Consider the following 21,385-nt stretch of genomic DNA (forward strand, 5'->3'; position numbering starts at 1 on the left):
AACAAGGAAAGATCAAAGCGGTAAAATTTCGTCAAAGCCGGAAATTTCGATGTTTCAGATTTTGAATTTCCTCATTTTACTTTGTCCTGTCGGAATTTAGCTATTCGAAACTTTTGAAATTCGGAATTTCTCTCGTATAATTGACCCAGATTTTCTTTCCAAATTTATTACTCTCACTGCGGTTATACTCAGTACCAAATCTCGTTTATCAGTGTGTAATCCCTTCGTCAACGAGATCGTTATGCTATACAGGGAAGCTTTGAATGTACGAGATAACATCACCCCATCGCTATAATTTTAGTCGTCGACGGTGTTATTCATGCAAACCGAGGATTCTGCAGGTATTTAATGTGCTTACCGCTACAACATGGCTTGACATTGACGAAGATATTTCTTCAAACTCGTTCGACCGCAACGTATTTCCTTTTCCGATTTCGCTACGATATATATATATAATATATATATATATATATACTCATTACTACACAAAATTGCGGTACAATTAACTCTTACAATTAACATGTTTTATTGAATTTATGGTACGTCAACGTCAAAAACCGAGAAAACCGAGAATAAAAAACGAGGGAAAAGTTAGGGAATTATCGTAGACCACATTGAACAACGTATTTTTTTATGAATCGTTTTTGAAATGGAATTATTCAATTTAGAATTATTCTTGTGAAATAAAGCAATGCTATGTGTTTTTTAATCTAAATTTATACATTTAAGGCTTGTGCATATGGAGCATTTGGTCATAAAAGCTACTCAACATTACCCAAGTTTACTGGGAAAACAATCGTGGAATTCTGAATATTTCACGGAAATTTTTTTTCAACAAAATTCTCACCACCCTGATATTATACTATATAACTTTGATTGCGTTAATTATTATTTTTTTTTTAAATATGTTAATAATTCCTATGTATTTAATATCGAGTTTGATCTGACGAAGTGTCATTATTTTCCATTGAATTACAGTGACGGTCGTCTAGTCGAGGGTGATCAAATATTGGCGATAGATGGACAACCCTTGGATTCTAACATCTCTCACGAGCAGGCGATTTCAATACTGCAAAAAGCCCGCGGGCTTGTTGAGCTAGTCGTTGCCAGAAGCGCCCAAGGTGAGTGAATACTTTTCCAAAACACTGCTACTTTTGAGATAACAATATTTTACACGAATCGATTTACTGTATCTGTCCTTTGTTTTTCTCGGTTTGAAAATTCTCAAATCTACTATACATATAGCTTTACGGGTCCATTAAAAACTTGCAACGTAACGGTAACTTTTAATCCTTGACAAAAAGGTTCAAGTTCCTAAAGTTCCGAGGAATGCCCCATATATATATATATAGGGTGGCGCAAAAAACCGACTATTTTTTTTTATTTGGTCTCATGTGACAAAATGTTAGTTTTTGATGTTTTAAGAGCCCACTCCAAAGGACAGCTTAAAAAAAAAAATTTTAAGAGGTCGCTCCACATTTTTAAAAATGTCAAAAATTGTCAAAAAATTAAGTTAAACAAACTATTTTCAGTATTTTGTTTGATTTTTAATTCATTTCGTGGTGTATTGTTATCGATTCCTTCTTACTAAATTAAAGAAAAAAAATTTATGAAATTTAAATATAAATATTGAAAGGTCGCTCGAAAAGATCTAAAGAAATGCACCAAAAAATTGAAAAAATAATTATGAGTGACCTTTCAAAATTCAAATTTTGAACTGAAGCTTTCGGAAACTAATTTTTTTTTTGTCTATAAATTTATACCGTAACGAGAAAAAAAATAAAACAAAAAAATCGATTTTTGACGATTTCTGACGTTTTAAAAAATGTGGAACGACCTCTTAAAATTTTTTTTTTTGAACTGCCCTTTGGAGTGGGCTCTTAAAACATCAAAAACTAACATTTTGTCCCACGAGACTGAAAAAAAAAATAGTCGGTTTTTTTGCGCCACCCTAATATATACATATATACATATATCTATATATATAAATAACAAAAGACACGAGAGGAAAAGCTTTGACATGCAGAAATTGTAAAATTTCCTCGAGGAATTTAGTCTTCCTTTCTACTTTGCGTGTGTTAATAAAAAACCGCGAATAAACTCTTCCCCGAGGAATCCCGAGGGCTGTTTGAGTATCCTGGAATATGTTGATTGCGTTAAAGAAGTTGGGAGCTCGTTGACGCCGGATGAGTTGTCCGGGGCTTCAAATTCGACGACAGCGACGGCAGGAGGAAATTCTGGTGTCGTCGCCGGTGCCGCGGCAGCTGGTAGTCAGACCCAATCCGAGAAGGAACCTCATTCCGGTGCAGGATCGGTATCCGTTTCTACGGCTGTGTCCTCGATTGCTACCGGAACACCGCCCGCGACATCGAGCATCTCGAGCGTCAACCCAGTCGCCCAAAACAACCCTCAACCATCCGCCCCTGCTCCTGCGACGCCAGGTCTCGTCGTCGAACGGAGTCCTTCGGCGGTCAGCGACGCCTCGAGGACTGGCTCTGACATGGTGGTGAGTCTACTGACGTTTGTTACATTTATTGAATTGAAAAAAATAAATAAATAAAATTTCGTCATATTTTTTCGCTCAATTTGTAAGGAAATAGTAGATTACGTGACTAGTGCGGAAAATAGGTGATTTCCGCACGATTTCAGTCTCTTCCATGAGCGTGGCGAGGACGGGGAGAAAAACGAATGCTGGAGACTCTTACGCTCACGTGTTGCGCATAATACTTATATCCTTATTGAGTGTGCAAAATTCGATTTTACGTATCTGAATGAGCGTGGAAAATGGAACATTCCCGCACTAGTAAGGGCATTGAATCGAAATATCTTTTCGTCTGGTTCAACTAGACACTTGGATTTAATTCTTGCTCTAGTGCGGGAATGTACATACTATTTGGTATACTCATTTGGGTAAGTAAAATCAAATTTTGCGCACGCGGTTAAAAAAAAGACACTTTGTTTTTACATAAAACAAGACATTTTTCTTAACTTACGATAATATGCATCGATTATATTATGCATACGATTTATTAGGGTTGGGCGATGAAACGACTATCCGGATGGGTTGAATAATCTATCAATCGAAAAAACGATGATTTAAAATATTGAAAAAAACAACCGATTGATAATATCAATTAATCATTGAATCGAAAAAATTATTAATCACAATTTCGTAAAAAAAAAAAAAATAGTCGATTAAAAGAGCCGATTGATCGATTAGTTAGAAAAACACATAATCAAAGTCTATGATTAATCAATCAATCAAAAAAGCCCTAAAGCTGAAGAAAAAAAAATTGTACCCTTAATCCGTGCGGTTATATTATACAACGCCCAACAACTACTTTAACGATTTCTTTTTCTTTCTTCCTTTTTTATTTCTTTTCTCTTTGCTTTGTTTGCAAAAACGAAATTGAACTATAATCCTCATTTTATTCATGTATTCTAATAGAATACGGTATACGGACATAAATCCTGACCCAGTAGATTGCAGCTAATTTTTGTTACGCATAAATATCCGGAAGATTTTTAATAATCCATTAATATTTCCTACTATAAAATGGCAGATACACAAGTTTTTCAAAACTTGATCAATCTTCGGAATTCCGATGAATCGCTTCGTGAGATTTAGTGTGAATAATTTTATTCGCAATCTGCACGGTTTTGTAAATTTCTTTTCTTTTTTTTTTTTTTACTTCACCAAGTCTCAAGATTTGTCTTCGATAACAATTATAGCGGTTTTTTCATAAAAATTTTAAGACCTTCATTTTTGGAGTTTCATAGAGAATTTGCCGACTGGTTTTTGCGCTAGATCATGCATTTCATTGGATTTTTGGGTCGGCAAGGGTGCGGTTGGATCGAATTACAGTCGACCTTATATCTTCGGTTATTTGCTCCATGTTTACGCACTCGGTTAATTACGGGTTTGGAATTTACACCGCGATCGAGGCTCGATCCGTTTTCCGAACGAATTCCCGTCCATTCCTCGGTCAAAGTTCGAAGCTCCGATGCTCGGAATTAATTATTTTGGTACGGAATCACCGTAACGAATAGGAAAAACAATCCCATTTCGATAATTCATTCTCCGAGTGTAAAATGCAATATCATACATCGATATTCATACACATGTATCTGTAATTTCAGAAAGTTATTATATATATATATATTAGGGTGGCGCAAAAAAACCGACAACTTTTTTTTTTTTTGAGTCTCGTGTAAAAATTGTTAGTTTTTGGTGTTTTGAGAGCCCACTCCAAAGGACAGCTCAAAAAAAAAATTTTAAGAGGTCGCTCCAAATTTTAAAAAATGTCAAAAATCGTCAAAAAATTAAGTTAAAAAAACGATATTTTCAGTATTTTGTTTGATTTTTAATTCATGTCGTGGTGTATTGTTATCGATTCCTTCTTACTAAATTGAAGAAAAAAAATTTATGAAATTTTAATATGAATATTAAAAGGTCGCTTGAAAAAATCTAAAGTAATAATGCACTAACAAATTAAAACAAAAATTATGTGCGATCTTTCAGAATCCAAATTTTGAACTGAAACTTTTGGAAACTTATTTTCCTTGGGTCTATGAAACTATACCGTAACGAGAAAAATAATTAAAAAAAAAAAAATCTATTTTTGACAATTTTTGACGTTTTAAAAACTAACAATTTCGTAACACGAGACTCAGAAAAAAAATAGTCGGTTTTTTTGCGACATCCTAATATATGTATATTATATATATTCTTTCAGAAAGTTAACTTCTTCATTTATTATAACTCAGAAGCTTGCGATACTTTTCATATAATTTTATCCCTCGAAGTAGGTGCGATAATGTTATTTTCCAAGTGAAACACCATCGAGCATTTTATATTAATGATAATACTTGAACTCGTGGTATTGGAGTTTGAATGAAATTATGAAACAAATACGGTTTAAAATTGTTTGTAATTTAATTAAAACTGCGATCGTTTTTTAATTCCATTTTCTTCTCATAAACTTGATATTATTTTATCGACGGCTGAGTAATTAATTATAATGAAAAAAAAATTTTACATGTCTGATGGTTTTATTTCCCCTAATCGAAAATTATTACGTAATTACGGAGGGTTTAACGATTTGTTGATAATGTCTCTTTTACGGGCCGAATAATTATTATCAACCCTTATCGTATTCGCTGTCGGAAATTTTTACCATCTCTTTGTTTTTTTCATCCGTCGTTCAAGTTTCGCGTGCACCTGACGTTAGTGTTTCGCAGATCAGCCTCGGTTTGCCAGCGGCTATCCAACTGTATTCTGAATATGATAGCTTCCATACCTTTGTGGCATGAAATATCATATATATATATTCAATTTGATGATTAAAGAGCAGTAAAATTTACTCGAAAGAATTATAAAGTATAAATATTCAACTTTTGACTATATCATTTGATGAAAAAAAAAAAAATTAAAAATAATGACAAATAAATTGTGATTAGAAAAGTGGCAATAAAGATCTATTGTAACTAAACCTAAGTCGGACTTGACACTTATCACCTGTTCAAATTATACTTTGAATCCGTGTAATCGATTTCATTTTAAATAACTTAAAAAATTTCTTTTTCACTCTTTCTCGAATACGTAAATCAAGTTCTATAAAAATAATTTTTAAGAAAACGAATCCCCAAAAAATTTATCCACTTCTCTGTAATCTATTCCTACATCTAACCCTTTAATTTATCGTATTTCGCAACGCGAACGACTCTAGCAATGAAACGAAACTGGGAGAGGAAATATACGGTCCGAAGTATGCGTACATTATACAGAAAAGTTTAATGAAACTCGTTCATGTCGGGACTCTGCTGCGAGACGAGATGAAACCGAATGAAGGGGGAAAACTGTGAAGTTTTTATTTTATACTCCCGCAGAGGTTTTCAGTTCGTGGGACACGGAATTCAGGTGATTGCGATCGACTTTTCCCCCCATTTTCTCCCTCCCTCCTCCCTCCCCCCACCTTCTATGTCTGATCATTTATTATTTATTCTGGTATAACCCACGTTTTCTTACCTATTCGTTCTTCGCGTATCTGCAGACACGTGGTATGATTATTCGAGGAGGTCCTGCAGGACGATTCTCGCCGAAGAAGCAAAATCGACCTCCAACACCCGGGAGAAAATTCTCGGGAAATTACAATTCTGCGGTAGATAAATCGAGGAAAACACGTCTCGTCGTTAGCTGCGCAACTTCTTCCCTTTACACTTCCTTCTATAAACTTCGTGCTTTCAGACTGATTGCCAAGACTCGCGAGTGCTGCGCTTGATCGTGATCAATCCGGACCAACCAAACCTGAAAAATTAATTTCTATCTGTAATTTTCAATCTTCCTAATTCCCGACCTCTGCGCTGAACCTGATTTTTCTCTCGATCCAATTCCTTCGCGTTTCTGTTATACCTACTCGCTACGTGCTTTGCGCGATTTTATAAAACTTGGGCTAAAAATTTTTTACATTACGTTACCGTCTTATAATCTTCATCGTTTTTTTTTTTATTTTTCAATCAATCTAACCGTATTTTCGCTCTTGTAATTGAAACTATAGATAAACTCTTGGTTATAAATGACAAATTCAAATTACATAATACATAATAAAAGATTTTGCAGTAACAAATTATATAATTAAATTGAAAAGCTTAACGTGATTAATCATAACAATCGCATTAAAAAAAATTGCAAAACGAATTTCCTAAAGAATTAAATTCAGAAAATCTAAAATTATCGCAAATCCTCTGTGACACTGCTCCTCAGATTTCATTTAGGATGTAAATAATTACATTAACGGAGGTTCGGGTCGTATTTTTCACAGGGATTTTCCGGCACACGTGATATCATGCATGCATCATTTATATGTAACATCCACGCATAATGTATTTAAATAACAACGGTTAAAAGGTTGGGTTATTAAAAAGCCGCTGGTTTTATTTGTCAAAGAAACCCATGAAGCTCGTGCGACCAATTTTCTTCCTCCCCCTCCCCCCATCCTTCCTCTCTCTCTCACTCGCTTTCTACAAACAGATATGATACATCTTTTCAACAATTCCTACCTCGTTATATGTATTATTAATTCGGTTACAACGAAAAGCGGGTTCCATATTACAACCATGTTGGTAGAGAAACCCGTACGTACGTCCGTTCCGCACAGTTATAGACGCAGGAAGGAAACACATCCGCCTAACCGCGGTTTGTTTCCTCCGGTACCTACACAAATTATTTTACCTTGTACTCTCGGTCAGGTTGGGGCAACAATAATTAAGGTCGCAGGCCGAAGGGTCGAGCATATTTGCCTTGTCTTGCTCACCGAATCTTTAGATTTAATAGGACCTACAGTCTGAAACAAAAGTTACGGAGAGAGAAATAACCGGTTGAAATATATTCAATAATCGGAATCCTGCCGATGATGGTGAACATTAATTAATCAATGAAAATTATTTTTTTTTAATAACACGAGGTTATGTATCAATAATTTGAGAAACAGTTTTGACATTGTGAGGATTAAGTTGAGAATAAACTCTGGTGATTTTCATTCGATTTCAATTGTTTTTTTAACTCTTCTTTCTTGTTGACTGGCAGCTTTTCCGAAAAATTATTCAAAGAATATTCGAGAAATTTTAGGTGATTGTATCTATAATTTTATCGTTTTCATTCGTACAAATCTATTTTTATCTACTCTGGAGGTAATTATTCGTGAAAAATTAAAACAAAATAATCTCGAAAGCATTAGAAACGAATGAATTTAGATACCAGAGTTCAATTTTTTTAAACATTTCAGTTACAAAACCTTTTTTCAATGCTGTGTTATTCGCATTTGATCAAATTCATTTCTCTTGCGTAGTATATGCATGTTGTTTCAGTTATTTTTGTTCAACATCACTGATCCAATTAACGTAATTGCTGAGGATTCTTTGAACCAGGGTGTCATGGAATCAGAAAATTCTCAGGAAATTTTATATCCTCTGGAAAAAAATCTGGAAATCTCAAAGAATTACCTTTTCACAAATAACTGGACACCCTGTGAACGTTTTTTTCTATTTTCCTAACTTTTGTCTCAGACTGTGCATTACGTTCTTCCTTAAAGGTGGAACAGTTCCAATATTAAAGGAAAAAAAAAATTAGACAATTATATATGACGTATAATTTTGAACAAGCAAAGCCGCAAATTAAAATCTGATGCAATTAATCAATGCAAATTAAATTTCCACATCCGTTTCCATTTTCAATATGTCACTAAATTTTTCCCGTCAAACCTTTCTTCCCGGCTTTTATGGAAGAGAGAAATTCAGTTCCGTTCATCTACTTTTCTCCATGCCACCCTCGTGTCAGGTGGGCAGAAGTACCTACACATCGATTTTTACCTCCAACTTGTTATACGCGTGGTAGTCAGGTGGCAACCTGAACCTTCCAAGTCACGTGGTCCGGTTGATGCACGCAATTTGCGGGTGTGTTTGTTTGCTCTGCGGAGATAAGGGATGAAAGAATAAGAGGGAATACGAGTACAATAAGAGAAATGCGAAAGAGAGAAGCCGGCGTGATGCGGAGAATGTCGAGAGGCATATGAGGAGGATAACGAGGCCGCGGAAAAATACTTATGAAAGAACATTCTCGCACCGGTTTTTATATTCCGACCCAACTTTTCCCAACACATTCCTTTTCGACAGCGTAGTGTCCTTACGATTTACTTCTATCTTATACTTTCTCACATTTTCACGAATATTGGCTTTTCCTCTTTCTTTTATCTTTTAACCATCGCACGGTTATATTACGAGAATTTTTTCTATTGACTTAATTTCTTGCCTGCTTTTAATTTTTATCATCTGCGGTTGAGAAATTTTTTTATTCGTGTCTAACAGGGTTTTACAGGGTTTACTTTGAAATTTATTTTTCAATTTTTATTATTTCATATTTTAGTTAATTTAATATATATATTCATTCATTATATTGCCGAGGATAAATGCTTAAATTTTTTACCTTTCTCGCGTTTTTATTTTGGTCATCGAAAGCTGGCTTCACAGGATTTTCGAAAACAGCGAACCAACGATTTTTTAAACCTATAGCACCAATAATTTTCAGTTCTCGGTTCGTCGGCGAATTGCAAAACAAAGTTGCGGCTTGTCAGGTAATTTCTAAAGCTGATGTAAAATCTGAAGAGAAGAGTACCTACGTATATCCATAAAGGTTAAGCCTCCTTCGGAAGCTCAGCTTTTCATCGATTATTTTTTCAAGTTCTTTTTCCTTATTCTTCTTTTTCTTCTTCTTCAGGTCCGAGATCAGTTTCCATAACAATTGACCGAGCTTTTTTCGCCTCTCTATTAGGCATCAACTCAGAATAAATTCCCATTCGATTTATAACACCACACGAACCTTCGCTGTTTTTATTTTTTTTTTTTTACCCCACAAGTACTTTGATTCTAAGCAGAACAATTTTGGGTTTATTTTCTATTTTCTCCATGCGGTATATGAAACATGAAAGTTTTTAGTTTTATTCTTTCCTTAAACGTTATCCGCTGGCAAATTGTTTGGCATAAGTTTGAACTGCAGTGAGGCAGAATTAGATCGCGATGATATTTGCTCCGGAGAGTTACAGTCGGTTCATATTTCGCGTGCTCAACCGTCGGATTAATTATAGTGCTCAAAACTTGGTGGCTATAATACGGAGGAATTTCAAGTTACGGACGAGAGTTGTTATACTTTTGGTTTCAGGGCACGCGGTTCGTTGATTCGGAAAATCCGCAGACTTGTGGAAAGACACATGCTATTCCCGGTAGACAAATATCAGGGTAAAAGGTTGAAATTTCAAATTTCAAAAGCTCCGAAAACGTTAAATTTCGATTTTTTTTTAGCTTTTAGCTTAGCTTTTTATTAAATAAGAATTTTCTCAAGGAGCCCACTTTGGTCCATCCTTCGTTAAAGAATATTTTCCCCTCTTTCATTAGAATTCGCCATTTCCTAATAATCGGTATTCTCACTGTCTGATCTCTCTACGTGTTTACTGGGTCAGACGAAATCCTCTTCCCTCCGTAAGACCCTATAGGCTATACCTATCGAATCGAAAATCAATAACTCACGGCGTGCTTCTTTTCTCCAGGCATTTTCTTATCCATCGAACAGCTCGAGAATTTCCGCGAGAAGAAAAACCGTCGGACAAATCAACCGTTCTCACGGTTTGAACAATTATTGGTAAGCTTTAAACCGAAGGCAATGCCGTCTGTCTTCCTTCGAGATTTAAAAACCCCGCGAGGTGCTTTTATGCCTCGAAAATTTGCAGAAAATTGGAAAATCTGAAACGCCACGATATATCGGATCTATGCTATCTTAAGTATATTATCTTGCGTTTCAATTTTTACAAAAGAATAATTATTATTTCTCGGGTGAAATATGGGCGAGATGAAAGAAAGTACAATTTCACTTCCGGTATAAGGATATTTGTTCCATGTAAAAGACTTTGTATGTCGGCGTTGCTCTCGCGCCTTGGCTTCTTCATGATTTTCCCGATTCTATCGCTCCCTTTTCGCTTCAGCGAATAGCTTCGTCGTTAAGGCAATCTGCGTTACATTTAACGGATAATTCACCTCGTCAAGAACTGATTATTGCATCTCTAGCTTGTATCAGCTACCAGGTTTGCACGTGTCGTCGATTTTCAAACGAGATGATTCGATCATCTTGTCGTCTGTAAAGAGCGAGAGAGAACTGCTTTTACAAACCTTGGCAATTCGTGTTAACGAAAAAACAGATTTTTGTTATCATTCCTGTGTAGGTTTTATTTTCTCTCCGCATGCTTAGAAAGAATTTTTTTTTCATTACGTAACGACGTAATTTGTTTTTTTCTATATTTTTTTTTTTTTTTTTTTCATAGCGGACGATTACACGATTTCGAAACACAAAACAAACCTTCATTATGTAGATGCGAAGCTTTCTGGCTTAGCGGTAAACGTTTATTCTATTTTCTTCTAATTTCACCGCGTGAAATTGTATAAACTAAAATATATATATATATAAACTAAATTTTCGGTCATTTAATTATCATTATTATCGTCTTTCCAACGAGGCACTAAAAAATGATTAAATAACACGCGTACAAAAATTTCATCGTTACTTTACACAAAAGTAAGACGAAAAATATGCCTATTATACGTATACATTATATATAAAAAAAAAAAAAAAAAAAAAAAAAAAAACTCGCTACCCTCGTCGTTCGCTTCGTTTCACTCTATGTATAGGGTATTTTATACGTCAGAGAGAAACGTTGAAAATCAAAGGCTTCTCGACGACGAACAAAAAGGATATAATATATGTATATATATATATATATATATGGATATACATTATACATAAAACTGTCCTTTGAAGATAATTAATGAAACGCTAATTGCTTTTCGGAACCTTTGCTCGTAGTCCCGCGATTCGTTGCCAAATTTACTATACCCATTTATGCTAAAGCGTTGGTTTAATGGGAGTGTAAAAAAATTATGGAAAGGCTCGGCAAAACGAGGCTCAAATTTTATCGTACAACGTCAAATGAAACGGATTATTTTCAATAGTTTTTAATAACTTTTTCTAACGTGTCAATACAGAGATTCAGTATATGAACAATGAACAATGATGTATAAAGAACAAATTTTATCAACCAGCGTGATGAATTTCTTGGAAGGTTACCAAAAAAAAAAAAAAAATTTATTTTCAAGCTAAAATGTCTGGAAAAGTCGGGAAATTTTAGATTTCAAAAATCTTACGAACCTTGGATGATAATTAAAAGTGATAATGCGAAATATATGAAGATATTAAGCGACAGAAAAATGTGAGGAAATTCTTCACGAATCGAAATATCAAGGCACAGAAATTCGACGGCAGCCGTATCAGTTTCATATTGCGGATACTTGAATTCATACACCGCAGCGTATTTCGCGAAGAGCCTCTGTCGCGAAATTCTGAAAATGCTAAATTGCCGTCTAGATTATAGCGGATCGCGGTCTATTCCTACCAATACGTACCTAGTACATATATATATATATATATATATATATATATATATATATATATATATATATATATTCCATGTACCTGTACATATGTATCATCTATATATACATATACCGGACCTGCAATACCTGAATATTGCCACCGCGGCAGCTGTTCCAATTCCAAATCAAAATTTTATTTCTTTCATTTTCACGTCCGTTATTTTCACACTATTTCACCGCTTCAGTGTTATTATATATCGATTCTTAAAAAACCGCGACGACGACGATGAGAACAGTAATAATTTAAAGTCTGTTGAAAAGTTTTTAAAACATCGTCATTCTATAATTGTATATTTGATAATGTTTACCAAAAAATTCTGAACGTTAAAAGACGATGATAAAATTATACTGAATTTTTTATTCAAAGAACCCTAAAATTCTCAAACACTTCTTTTCGTTCTTAAAAAAGTGTTTTCAAAAAATAACGAAATGAATTTACACAACAATTTGTCAACTTTGTGGAGAAAAAAAAAAAATAAAAAAAAAAAAAAACTTGTCAATCATAACTAGGTTCGTTTCTCATTCACCGATCAATTTTTTCCATTTCCAATTTCTTTGCAGCTGAATACGGAGTGGGCACAAGTTGAAGTGATCAATTTGATCAACGATGGAAGCGGTCTTGGATTCGGAATCATTGGCGGACGGAGCACAGGCGTCGTCGTCAAGACGATACTTCCAGGCGGAGTCGCCGATCGCGTAAGTCTCTTTTGAATTAACGTATTCCCAAAAACAAATTGAGAAAAAAAAAAAAAAAAAAAAAAAGAAACAGACAAAAAGATTTTAAAAATTGACAGAGAAAAAGTAAAAATGCTACATAATCACGAAATATCTTAATAACGTTTCACATCAACTTTTAGAGTAAAAAAAAAAAAAAAAAAAAAAAAAATCCAGTCATTGACATTGACATTGACGAATGAAAATTCCCGCGTATTCTATCCGTTTCGTGAAATATCTACACGAGGAGGAGCTTTCTTACCGATATATATATATATATAATATCCGCTTAACGAAGCAAACGGAAGTGAGCGAAGGAGAGAGAAAAAAGGGAGAGATACAGAGACAGAGACTAGCACAAGCGAAGCCGGATTTACGATACACAAGATATTTTCGCGAGAGCTCCGAAAGAATCAGCGGCTTTATAATATAAGGTAGGTTGCGAGGTTGAGATAATCCAAAGAAATACTCGGCAGGGGTTGTTTTCTCTCTACGAAACCTGCGCCGCCAGGGTTAGGTTGAAATTTCCGGCTGGAAACGGGGGCGGCATAAACGCCCTTCGAATGAAATTACAGGCACACGTTAATGTCCCCCCCCCCCCCCCCTCGTCCTCCTCCTCCTCCTCCTCCTCCTCATTCCCTCGTCTTTGTGCCACGTGATGAATGAATCCATTTGCATTGTCCGAGTTCCTACGCACGTATGCACGACTATTTTGCGAACAATCACACACGTGACGTTACAATGGACCTGCATAGCAACTCGGATCTGATATGGGCTGAAAATTCGCTCGTTATACACATACGGAATTGCGAACAGTCTGAAAACCTCGTCCGAGAATCGCGGATTGTTCTCTTATTATACTCTCCCTTTCATTCAAGCTTACACATCTCGTTTTATCGCTAATTATATACCTAACATGCGCCAAAGCTATACTAACTTGCGTCAATTTGGAAAGAATTTTTGCGCATCGTATTTACTGAGTAACGAGATCCTTTAATTTTCTTTTTTCGTTTTTTTTCTTCTTTTTCCTATAATCTACGTCACCTTTGGTGATATGAGAAAATCGGTCTCGAAATAGGTTTGGAGAAAAATTTCGATCTGTTCGAAAAAAACTCACGCGATAATCTCGGAAATGATTAGGTGAAAAAATGTTAAACTCACAGGATTCTACATAGATATTATGGGCACGAAAAAATTTACATGTCTTGTTTAATTTGAACTTTTGGTTTTACTGGAAGTAAATCGATTTTCAATGTTTCACCGGCAAACATACTTTTTCGAAATAAACGGTTACGCATTTACCAGTTTACATGTTTGTTTTGAAAGAAATTTATGAACGTTTTGTTTTTCTAGAATCTCGGTTTTTTTTCTAATCTTTATATTAAAACTTTTTCATTTGACTGCCAAGTCCTATCATTTGCAGATTAGACAGACTTTGCCATTTTTATTACAATGAAAAGTATCGCGAAAAAGCACTTTTTCCGATTTGCTTCTTCACGACAACGTATTTAAACAACTTCAGATAAATTAAAACTGAATCTATTCTCGACTCTGTATACGATCAAAATTATCAAGAGGCAGTTAATTAATTTATCACCTTTTCTAATTATAGATATATTTGGAAACTAGAAAGAAACAAAGAACAAAAAAAAAAGAAAAAGAAAAATTCAGGCAGAAAAAAACCCAGCAAAACACGATATTTATGCATTAGGAAGCTGACATGTCCAGGATAACGTACCAGCGACACCTACTGCAGTACTATTTTATCTAGCTTACCGCAGTGCAGTGTCTGCCTTGATAAAGAGTAAAAGCTTTTGATCAGTAAACTTTAATATTAACAAGTCACTTCCGTATGCAAAATGGGATCTGCAGTTCGAGCGTCTGTTTTCGCAGAAGGCGCTAAGAGATCACCTGCGTCACGTTTCTTGTCTCCTTCTAATTGTTTCGTCTCGAGGTTCACTCATCTCATCTCATCTCTCACGTTTTCCTCACCTCTACAGCATAACTGTATACCTATATGTATAATTTTTCGTCGTCTTTTCTAATTCTTACAAGTTACCGTTGACATTTATTTTATTATTGTTTTTGATTCTTCTATTTCCAATCTTCTTATTCATAACGTATCGATTACCTCGTCACGTACAGGATAACAGACTTCAGAGTGGAGATCACATCCTGCAAATCGGGGATGTCAATCTTCGGGGAATGGGGAGCGAGCAGGTCGCCGCTGTCCTTCGTCAATCCGGGACTCACGTTCGCCTTGTCGTCGCTCGTCCCGTCGAACCGACGTCTCCGGATTACCAGGTAATTAAAATATCGATTTCAAGCCCCAAGAATTATTTATCAGAGCAATAAATAAATTATCAAAATAAAAGTATAAGGAAACCGAAAGAAATATTCAAAAATCCGTGTAAAAATTTCGGACGTATAATCGCTGAGGTTTTTTTTTTTTCTCGATCTTGTCACTAAAAAACAAAAAGCAAAAGTATGAGAAGAACGAAAATACAATCCAATGTTAATCATGATCGCTTTTATATTTCATTAGCGACGAATCCTTAACTTCCGGTTAACAAACTTTCAGCTTCGTTTACATTCTTTTTATATTTATTCGCTTTTTATTTTTATAACGCGTGCGGGAAATGTTCGAAAAATATAGAAAAGACAATAAACTGCAAATACGAATCGCATAAATAAAGTTTCGAACTAATCTTACATTTTTTTTTTTTTTTTTTTTGCAATCATTCGGTTATTCGTCGAACGGTTTTCGCTTTTTCACACATCAGGCACTTGGAAGCCATGCTCCGATTGTTCCAACAAGAATTTTGGGCGATCCGGACGAACTGGAGAGACACCTCGTTCACAGCGTGCCGGAATCTTGCAACCGAAACGGTCCTTCGGGTGAAAACAATTACGATAATGGCTACATGTACTCTCAGGAACCAGAGAACGAGATGCACGTATGTATTTAAGAAAATTAAATGAATAAATAAATAAGTAAATACGACATTAATGACAGTAATTTTCCAACAAATGAAAATGTCAACTTAGCTTTTTTCTACTCCTGCAATGTAATTGATTAGATTTTTTTCCTGGCAGTAATCATTAAAAAAAAAAAAAAAAAAAAAATCGTTTCCAGGCACGTCCGGGACTCATTATGGACGTTGTGCGTAATCCTGTTCCTGTCAGTGCTGTTCCTGTTATCGCGACTACTCCCGGCGGGCAAATGCCCAATTTGCCAGTCATCTCGATGGACTCGCTGGACGTTGGTAGTCTTCCGGAAATGGAGCGATTCACCGTCGAACTTAAGAAGGACATTTACGGCCTGGGTATCACCATAGCAGGATACGTGTGCGAGAAAGGTGGGTTTGTCGTTGTGACGGAAAGTAGTCGCAACCAATTTCCGTCCTTTACTCCTTCGCTAATTTATCAACATTCGTCCTGGCGCAGAGGAACTCTCGGGAATTTTCGTCAAGAGTATAAGCGAGGGAAGCGCTGCGGATCTCAGCAACAAGATACAGATAAACGACCGCATAGTCGAAGTCGACGGTCATTCTCTTCAGGGATACTCCAACCACGAGGCTGTCGAAGTCCTTCGCAGCACCGGGCAGAGCGTCACTTTGTGCCTCGAAAGGTACCTTCGTGGACCCAAGTATGAAACGCTTCAACAGGCCATCGCTGCCAGCGAACAAGGACCTCAGCAACCTGGATCCCCATCCATTGCCAGCCTGCCAAGCTTTCCAATCAGCGCGGTGAGCGGAAAACAGTTTCTTTTGATAGGGTTTCATGGGATTTCAGCGTTTTCTTAGAATTTCAAAGATTCTAGGGATCTCGTTGGATTTCAGAGGTTTCTCGTGATTTTAATGTGACTTTATAAACTCCAGGAACCTTACAAGTTTTCTTGGGATTTTAAAATTTCACCGATTACAACATGTATTATACGGTTTCTGGAATTTCACAAGACTTCATAGAATCTCAAGGATTTCTTGCTATCTTAAATGATTCTAGGTATATCCAAAAGATTTTACTTAATTTCAAAAAATTTCAGAGACTTTTTATTATTTCGAAATTTCATTTTAGGATTACAAAATATTTATATATGATTTCAATAGATTGACGTGAGATCTCAAGGATGTCAAAGGATCTTTTTATCATCTCATAAGATTTCACGAAAGACGTGCACCAGATTTCTAGAGTGGTTAATTCCTCGATCTCTTTTCAACCGTTTTTCAAACACTATGTTACTGTTGAACATTTTCTTTTGTTCTGTTCAGGACGGGGAAACAACGACGGAAATCGAGCCCGAGGGTGAATCGCACACGACTGTCGATAGCTCCGTGATGCAGGAAAGGGAACGCGACGATTCTGTCGGATTAGCAGACGATGCTTCGAACGTTGAAGCGCTGCTTAGCGATCCGTCCGCCGAGCTGACCCCGCAGATAAGGGCTTCGATAAAGGCCAAATGGCAGAAGATCGTTGGTCCCGATACTGAGATTGTCGTGAGTAAATGGGGCAGAAATTAATATCCAACACAGATTTCCTCCTTCGCTACTTGTTGGGAAAAGTAACACTCGAAACGACCGACGCCGAATACCTGTTTACCGAAGCTTGTCGCCCGGTAGGAAAGCCTGATTTAATCGTGAAGTACTGAAAACAATAGATAACGGTACCTACGTTCCATTGAAATGAGAGAACGCTTTTGTATGAAAATTTTTCGTCACATTTTTCAGTGTTACGTTAACAACTCCGAGGACAACACTTCCGTCACGATTCTCTTTTCGTCCCTACGTCATTTCACTGTTATTATATGTTTAAATATCTCGTCTATTCGGTCATACTTTGTTCTTCGTGTTACGACAGGTAGCGCAGCTGAAAAAATTCGCCGAAGGTAGCGGTTTGGGCATCAGTTTGGAAGGTACAGTCGACGTTGAAGACGGCCAGGAAGTGCGACCCCATCACTATATTAGATCCATACTTCCCGAAGGACCTGTTGGACAAAATGGCTGCCTGAGAAGCGGGGACGAGCTTCTTGAGGTACGCGAAGTAACTGGCCCGTGTTTATTTCATAATTTAAACACTGGAGCTTCCCTGCATATTCTAGACTACAATCTGACGTCCGGGAAAGAAACCATTTATCTTGGGATTACTGAAACCGATTCAAATGTCTGAGACGATAAAGCTCCCGTTCATCTTTTTACAGGTAAATGGATACCGTCTGCTTGGAATAAACCATATGGAAGTTGTCAGTGTCCTTAAGGAGCTGCCTCTTCACGTTCGCATGGTTTGCGGAAGAAATATCGCTTCGCAGGATCCGCTTTGTCCAATTGACACAGCTCAGCATCAAGCGGCTTTTCAAACACGAGTACGTTAGACAGCAGTTGATGTAAACGCGAGGCTTTTTAGCGACACAGATTAATGTTTATAACGTTAATTCTACTTCTTCTCCTTTTTTTTTTTCTTCTTTCTTACCTGCATCGCAGAGCATCTTAGGCGGGTCTCTGCAGAATTTATTACCGGCAATGGATCGTCTTGTAAAGGCTAAATCTGATGGCTCTTTGGCATCTACAACAACCACAGCAACGGTGACGGATGCAAGTCTTAGCAAGATGAAATCGCGCTCACTTGAACCTCTGACAGGTCTTGCCATGTGGAGTTCGGAACCGCAAATTATCGAATTGGTTAAAGGAGAGAGGGGCCTTGGGTTTTCAATTTTGGACTATCAGGTATAAACAATTTGATACTCTACTTGAATTTAGTTCCAATTATCGTAACTTTATACAACTTCTACCTTCTACAAATCGACCGGAAGCTTCTCGAAGAGGATCCAAATATCGGCAGGATTAGCTTCTATTCGCAGATTCCAATGTCGATTGGAACTTTAAAACAAAAAAGAAGAAATAATATAACGCAAGATGCGTTTTTCGTCGTTTTTCAATGGATATCACAAAGATTATTGTCACTGTCTTGTTTTTTTTCATCACCTTTTTTCAGGATCCGATGAACCCCAACGAAACTGTGATAGTAATTCGTTCACTGGTGCCTGGCGGAGTGGCTCAAGTAGACGGGCAATTGATCCCAGGGGATCGTTTGCTCTTCGTGAACGATATTGCACTGGAAAATGCAACGCTGGACCAGGCAGTTCAAGCGCTGAAGGGTGCGCCGAAGGGAACAGTGCGTATCGGAGTAGCTAAACCACTGCCAATTCCAGATAGCATTGCCCAGGTGAGCGGTCAAGACGACGAGGTAGTTCATGCTGTCGATGATGATAATAAGAAATATTTCATACCGCAAATAGCGGTCACTGATAGTCGCAGACAAAGGCAGGAGTATTTTAGAGAGAGAAAAATTAACGTCGTTCAACCTCCTCATCACATGGACTTGATCGAGGGGTTGCAGCATCAGCACAATCTGGTCAAGTCCGAGAGCTTTTGAGGGCTGTTCCAAATTACCTCCTTACACTTGTATGATATTCAGTTCGATATCGCGTTGCAGGTTTCTTTTTTTTAACTATTAGGTACCTTGTTGTCAGAAAAATTTGTTCACTTTTTTAAACGGCAGCTATTAATATAGGCACACAGACTAGCGTCTCTGCGTTCGACTTTTTTTTCAGTTTTTCTTTCTTTCTTTCTTATTTTGATAGCGTTTTACCAAACGAAAGTATGTAAGTGCCTTGAGAGTTAAAAATCAAGAATTCTTGAACGAATTTGATTTTACACGATACATCGATCACCAAGCGCCTGTAATTATTTGCTTCGTGATTTAACGTTTGTTAAATCGTCATCGGGTCATTGTTGTATTCGTCAACGAAACTTTGGCACCTCTGTAATGCGCGTCTTTGGACAATATGAGCATTAAAGTCTTGTAGGAGTTCATCGATTTGATATTTTAATAAAGTTGGACGGACAATAACGATGCAACTGGTGGCTCGTTCAAAATACGATATCTAGATGAATTTGAACTGATTGGATTTAATTTTACGCTGTTAAACATACGGCGCAACTGTCGTCGGAATAGTATTTCGATTATAGTTAGGTATTTTTAAATAGGATACATTCTAACGGGTAATAAATCGTTCCAAACCACGTAACTCATTTATAATCAACGATAAACCGCATCGTTGATCGTTGAAACTGTTAACTTAGTGCTAATGTGGATTAAACATTAATCATATAGGATTTGGAAATATTATGGTATTATAATATGGATTTGTGCTAGGAAATTGAGTAATATCTTTGATCCATAGAAGTCGTAGAAACTTCGCACATCGTTGGCGTGTATTTCGAATTTGTGAGCTTTTTTCCACACGTCTTTGAATTCCATCACAAATTATACACCGAATGCCTAAATCTCTTTCAATCATTTTATACATGCACACACACTTGTAGGTATACACACATATAGATATTTATATACATATATTTGTTATTTTCGAATATATTATGTTAATTGTTTGTATATATTTACCGTCATATCGTATATCAATTACAACGATCACATTCATTAAGATCATAATTTTACAATCATAATTTTATGATCAGCACTGATAACGAATTAAATTTTGCATTCAAATAAGTATATATATTTATTTTTACTTTTTCGGAATTTTATTTATCTGACACTTTCAGATATTTGATTCATATCGATAAATATTGATTGATGAACAGTATTCAAGGGCATTTTCTCAGTATTTTGTAATTCAAATTCTTTGCCATATAATCCCAGATGATTTCTTCTGCTATCGGACATTCCATGAAGCATTATGTATGTACATAGTATTTTGTTGATAACGATCGAATCTTTTATTTTTAATCATGTTCATTTTTCTTCTCTTATACACTGGCGCGCGTAGTTTTCACAGATTTCAGCACGTCGCCGAAACAAGGCAGGTATTTCTCACGTATTTTGACTATGTGTTATTATTCCCATCTATATGTATATAATATATTCTGTTATATAATGTAGTTTGTCTCAGTTTTTTTTTATTTTTTTTTATTTTTTTTTTTTTGATAATTTTGTTTTTTTATTTTTTTCAAATTCCTTTTCATTGTCGTTAATTACCCTTCACTCCTCGGTTTTGTTAATTTTTACATTCAATGGTTTCGTCTGTAAATATCAGTCAATGTTATACAGCACGCTACGTATTAAAACGCACCCGCTAAAATTTATAAATATAACTTGGCAAAGGAATGAAAAAAAAAAAATAACGAAAAAATAGGACACGACAAAATTTGCCAACATTTCATTGTCGAAGTAGCTTTCAATTTAAAATCCGTGATTTTAATAACACATTGACAGTTATCGAGGTATTAATAAAATCTTTAATAAATCGTTACTAGAGGTAAAAAAAAAAAAAAAAAAAAAAAAAAAAAAAAAACTATGAAAAGTTTCCCTAAAATTCATTGATAATAAATCGTAAAATAAACTTGTAACTTTCATTATAAATGACGAAGGAAAAATTTGCTCTCGGTATCGTCAAGTGTTCGCATTTGAGGTTGAATTATCAATTTGCACTGCTATTTGTTGATCTCACGAGAATTTCTTAATTTTTAAACCGTATGTATAAACTAATATGCATAACGAGCAACTCGAAAAAAAAGGCAGCATCAAAAAATAAAGTTTCTATATGTGTATACATAATACATAT

The 21,385-nt window shown here is 35.9% G+C and overlaps 1 protein-coding gene across 4 annotated transcripts in view; it reads left to right on the forward strand.

Moving 5' to 3' along the window:
* Window positions 1-21,385, forward strand: part of LOC124410699 — a 161,426-nt gene that overhangs the window by 52,690 nt on the left and 87,351 nt on the right. For 3 of the 4 annotated variants that reach the window (XM_046889280.1, XM_046889279.1, XM_046889281.1), the window contains 12 exons: window positions 979-1,121; window positions 2,163-2,506; window positions 12,592-12,726; window positions 14,890-15,048; window positions 15,528-15,701; window positions 15,881-16,103; window positions 16,192-16,493; window positions 17,016-17,240; window positions 17,602-17,775; window positions 17,942-18,103; window positions 18,222-18,464; window positions 18,733-18,963. In XM_046889280.1, the coding sequence (XP_046745236.1) occupies window positions 979-1,121; window positions 2,163-2,506; window positions 12,592-12,726; window positions 14,890-15,048; window positions 15,528-15,701; window positions 15,881-16,103; window positions 16,192-16,493; window positions 17,016-17,240; window positions 17,602-17,775; window positions 17,942-18,103; window positions 18,222-18,464; window positions 18,733-18,963 (2,515 nt within the window). The remainder of the gene's footprint in view (window positions 1-978; window positions 1,122-2,162; window positions 2,507-12,591; window positions 12,727-14,889; window positions 15,049-15,527; window positions 15,702-15,880; window positions 16,104-16,191; window positions 16,494-17,015; window positions 17,241-17,601; window positions 17,776-17,941; window positions 18,104-18,221; window positions 18,465-18,732; window positions 18,964-21,385) is intronic. The other variant, XM_046889282.1, reaches the window with a different exon arrangement.

The sequence above is a fragment of the Diprion similis genome, chromosome 9 (genome assembly GCF_021155765.1).
Source record: "Diprion similis isolate iyDipSimi1 chromosome 9, iyDipSimi1.1, whole genome shotgun sequence".
NCBI lineage: Eukaryota > Metazoa > Arthropoda > Insecta > Hymenoptera > Diprionidae > Diprion > Diprion similis.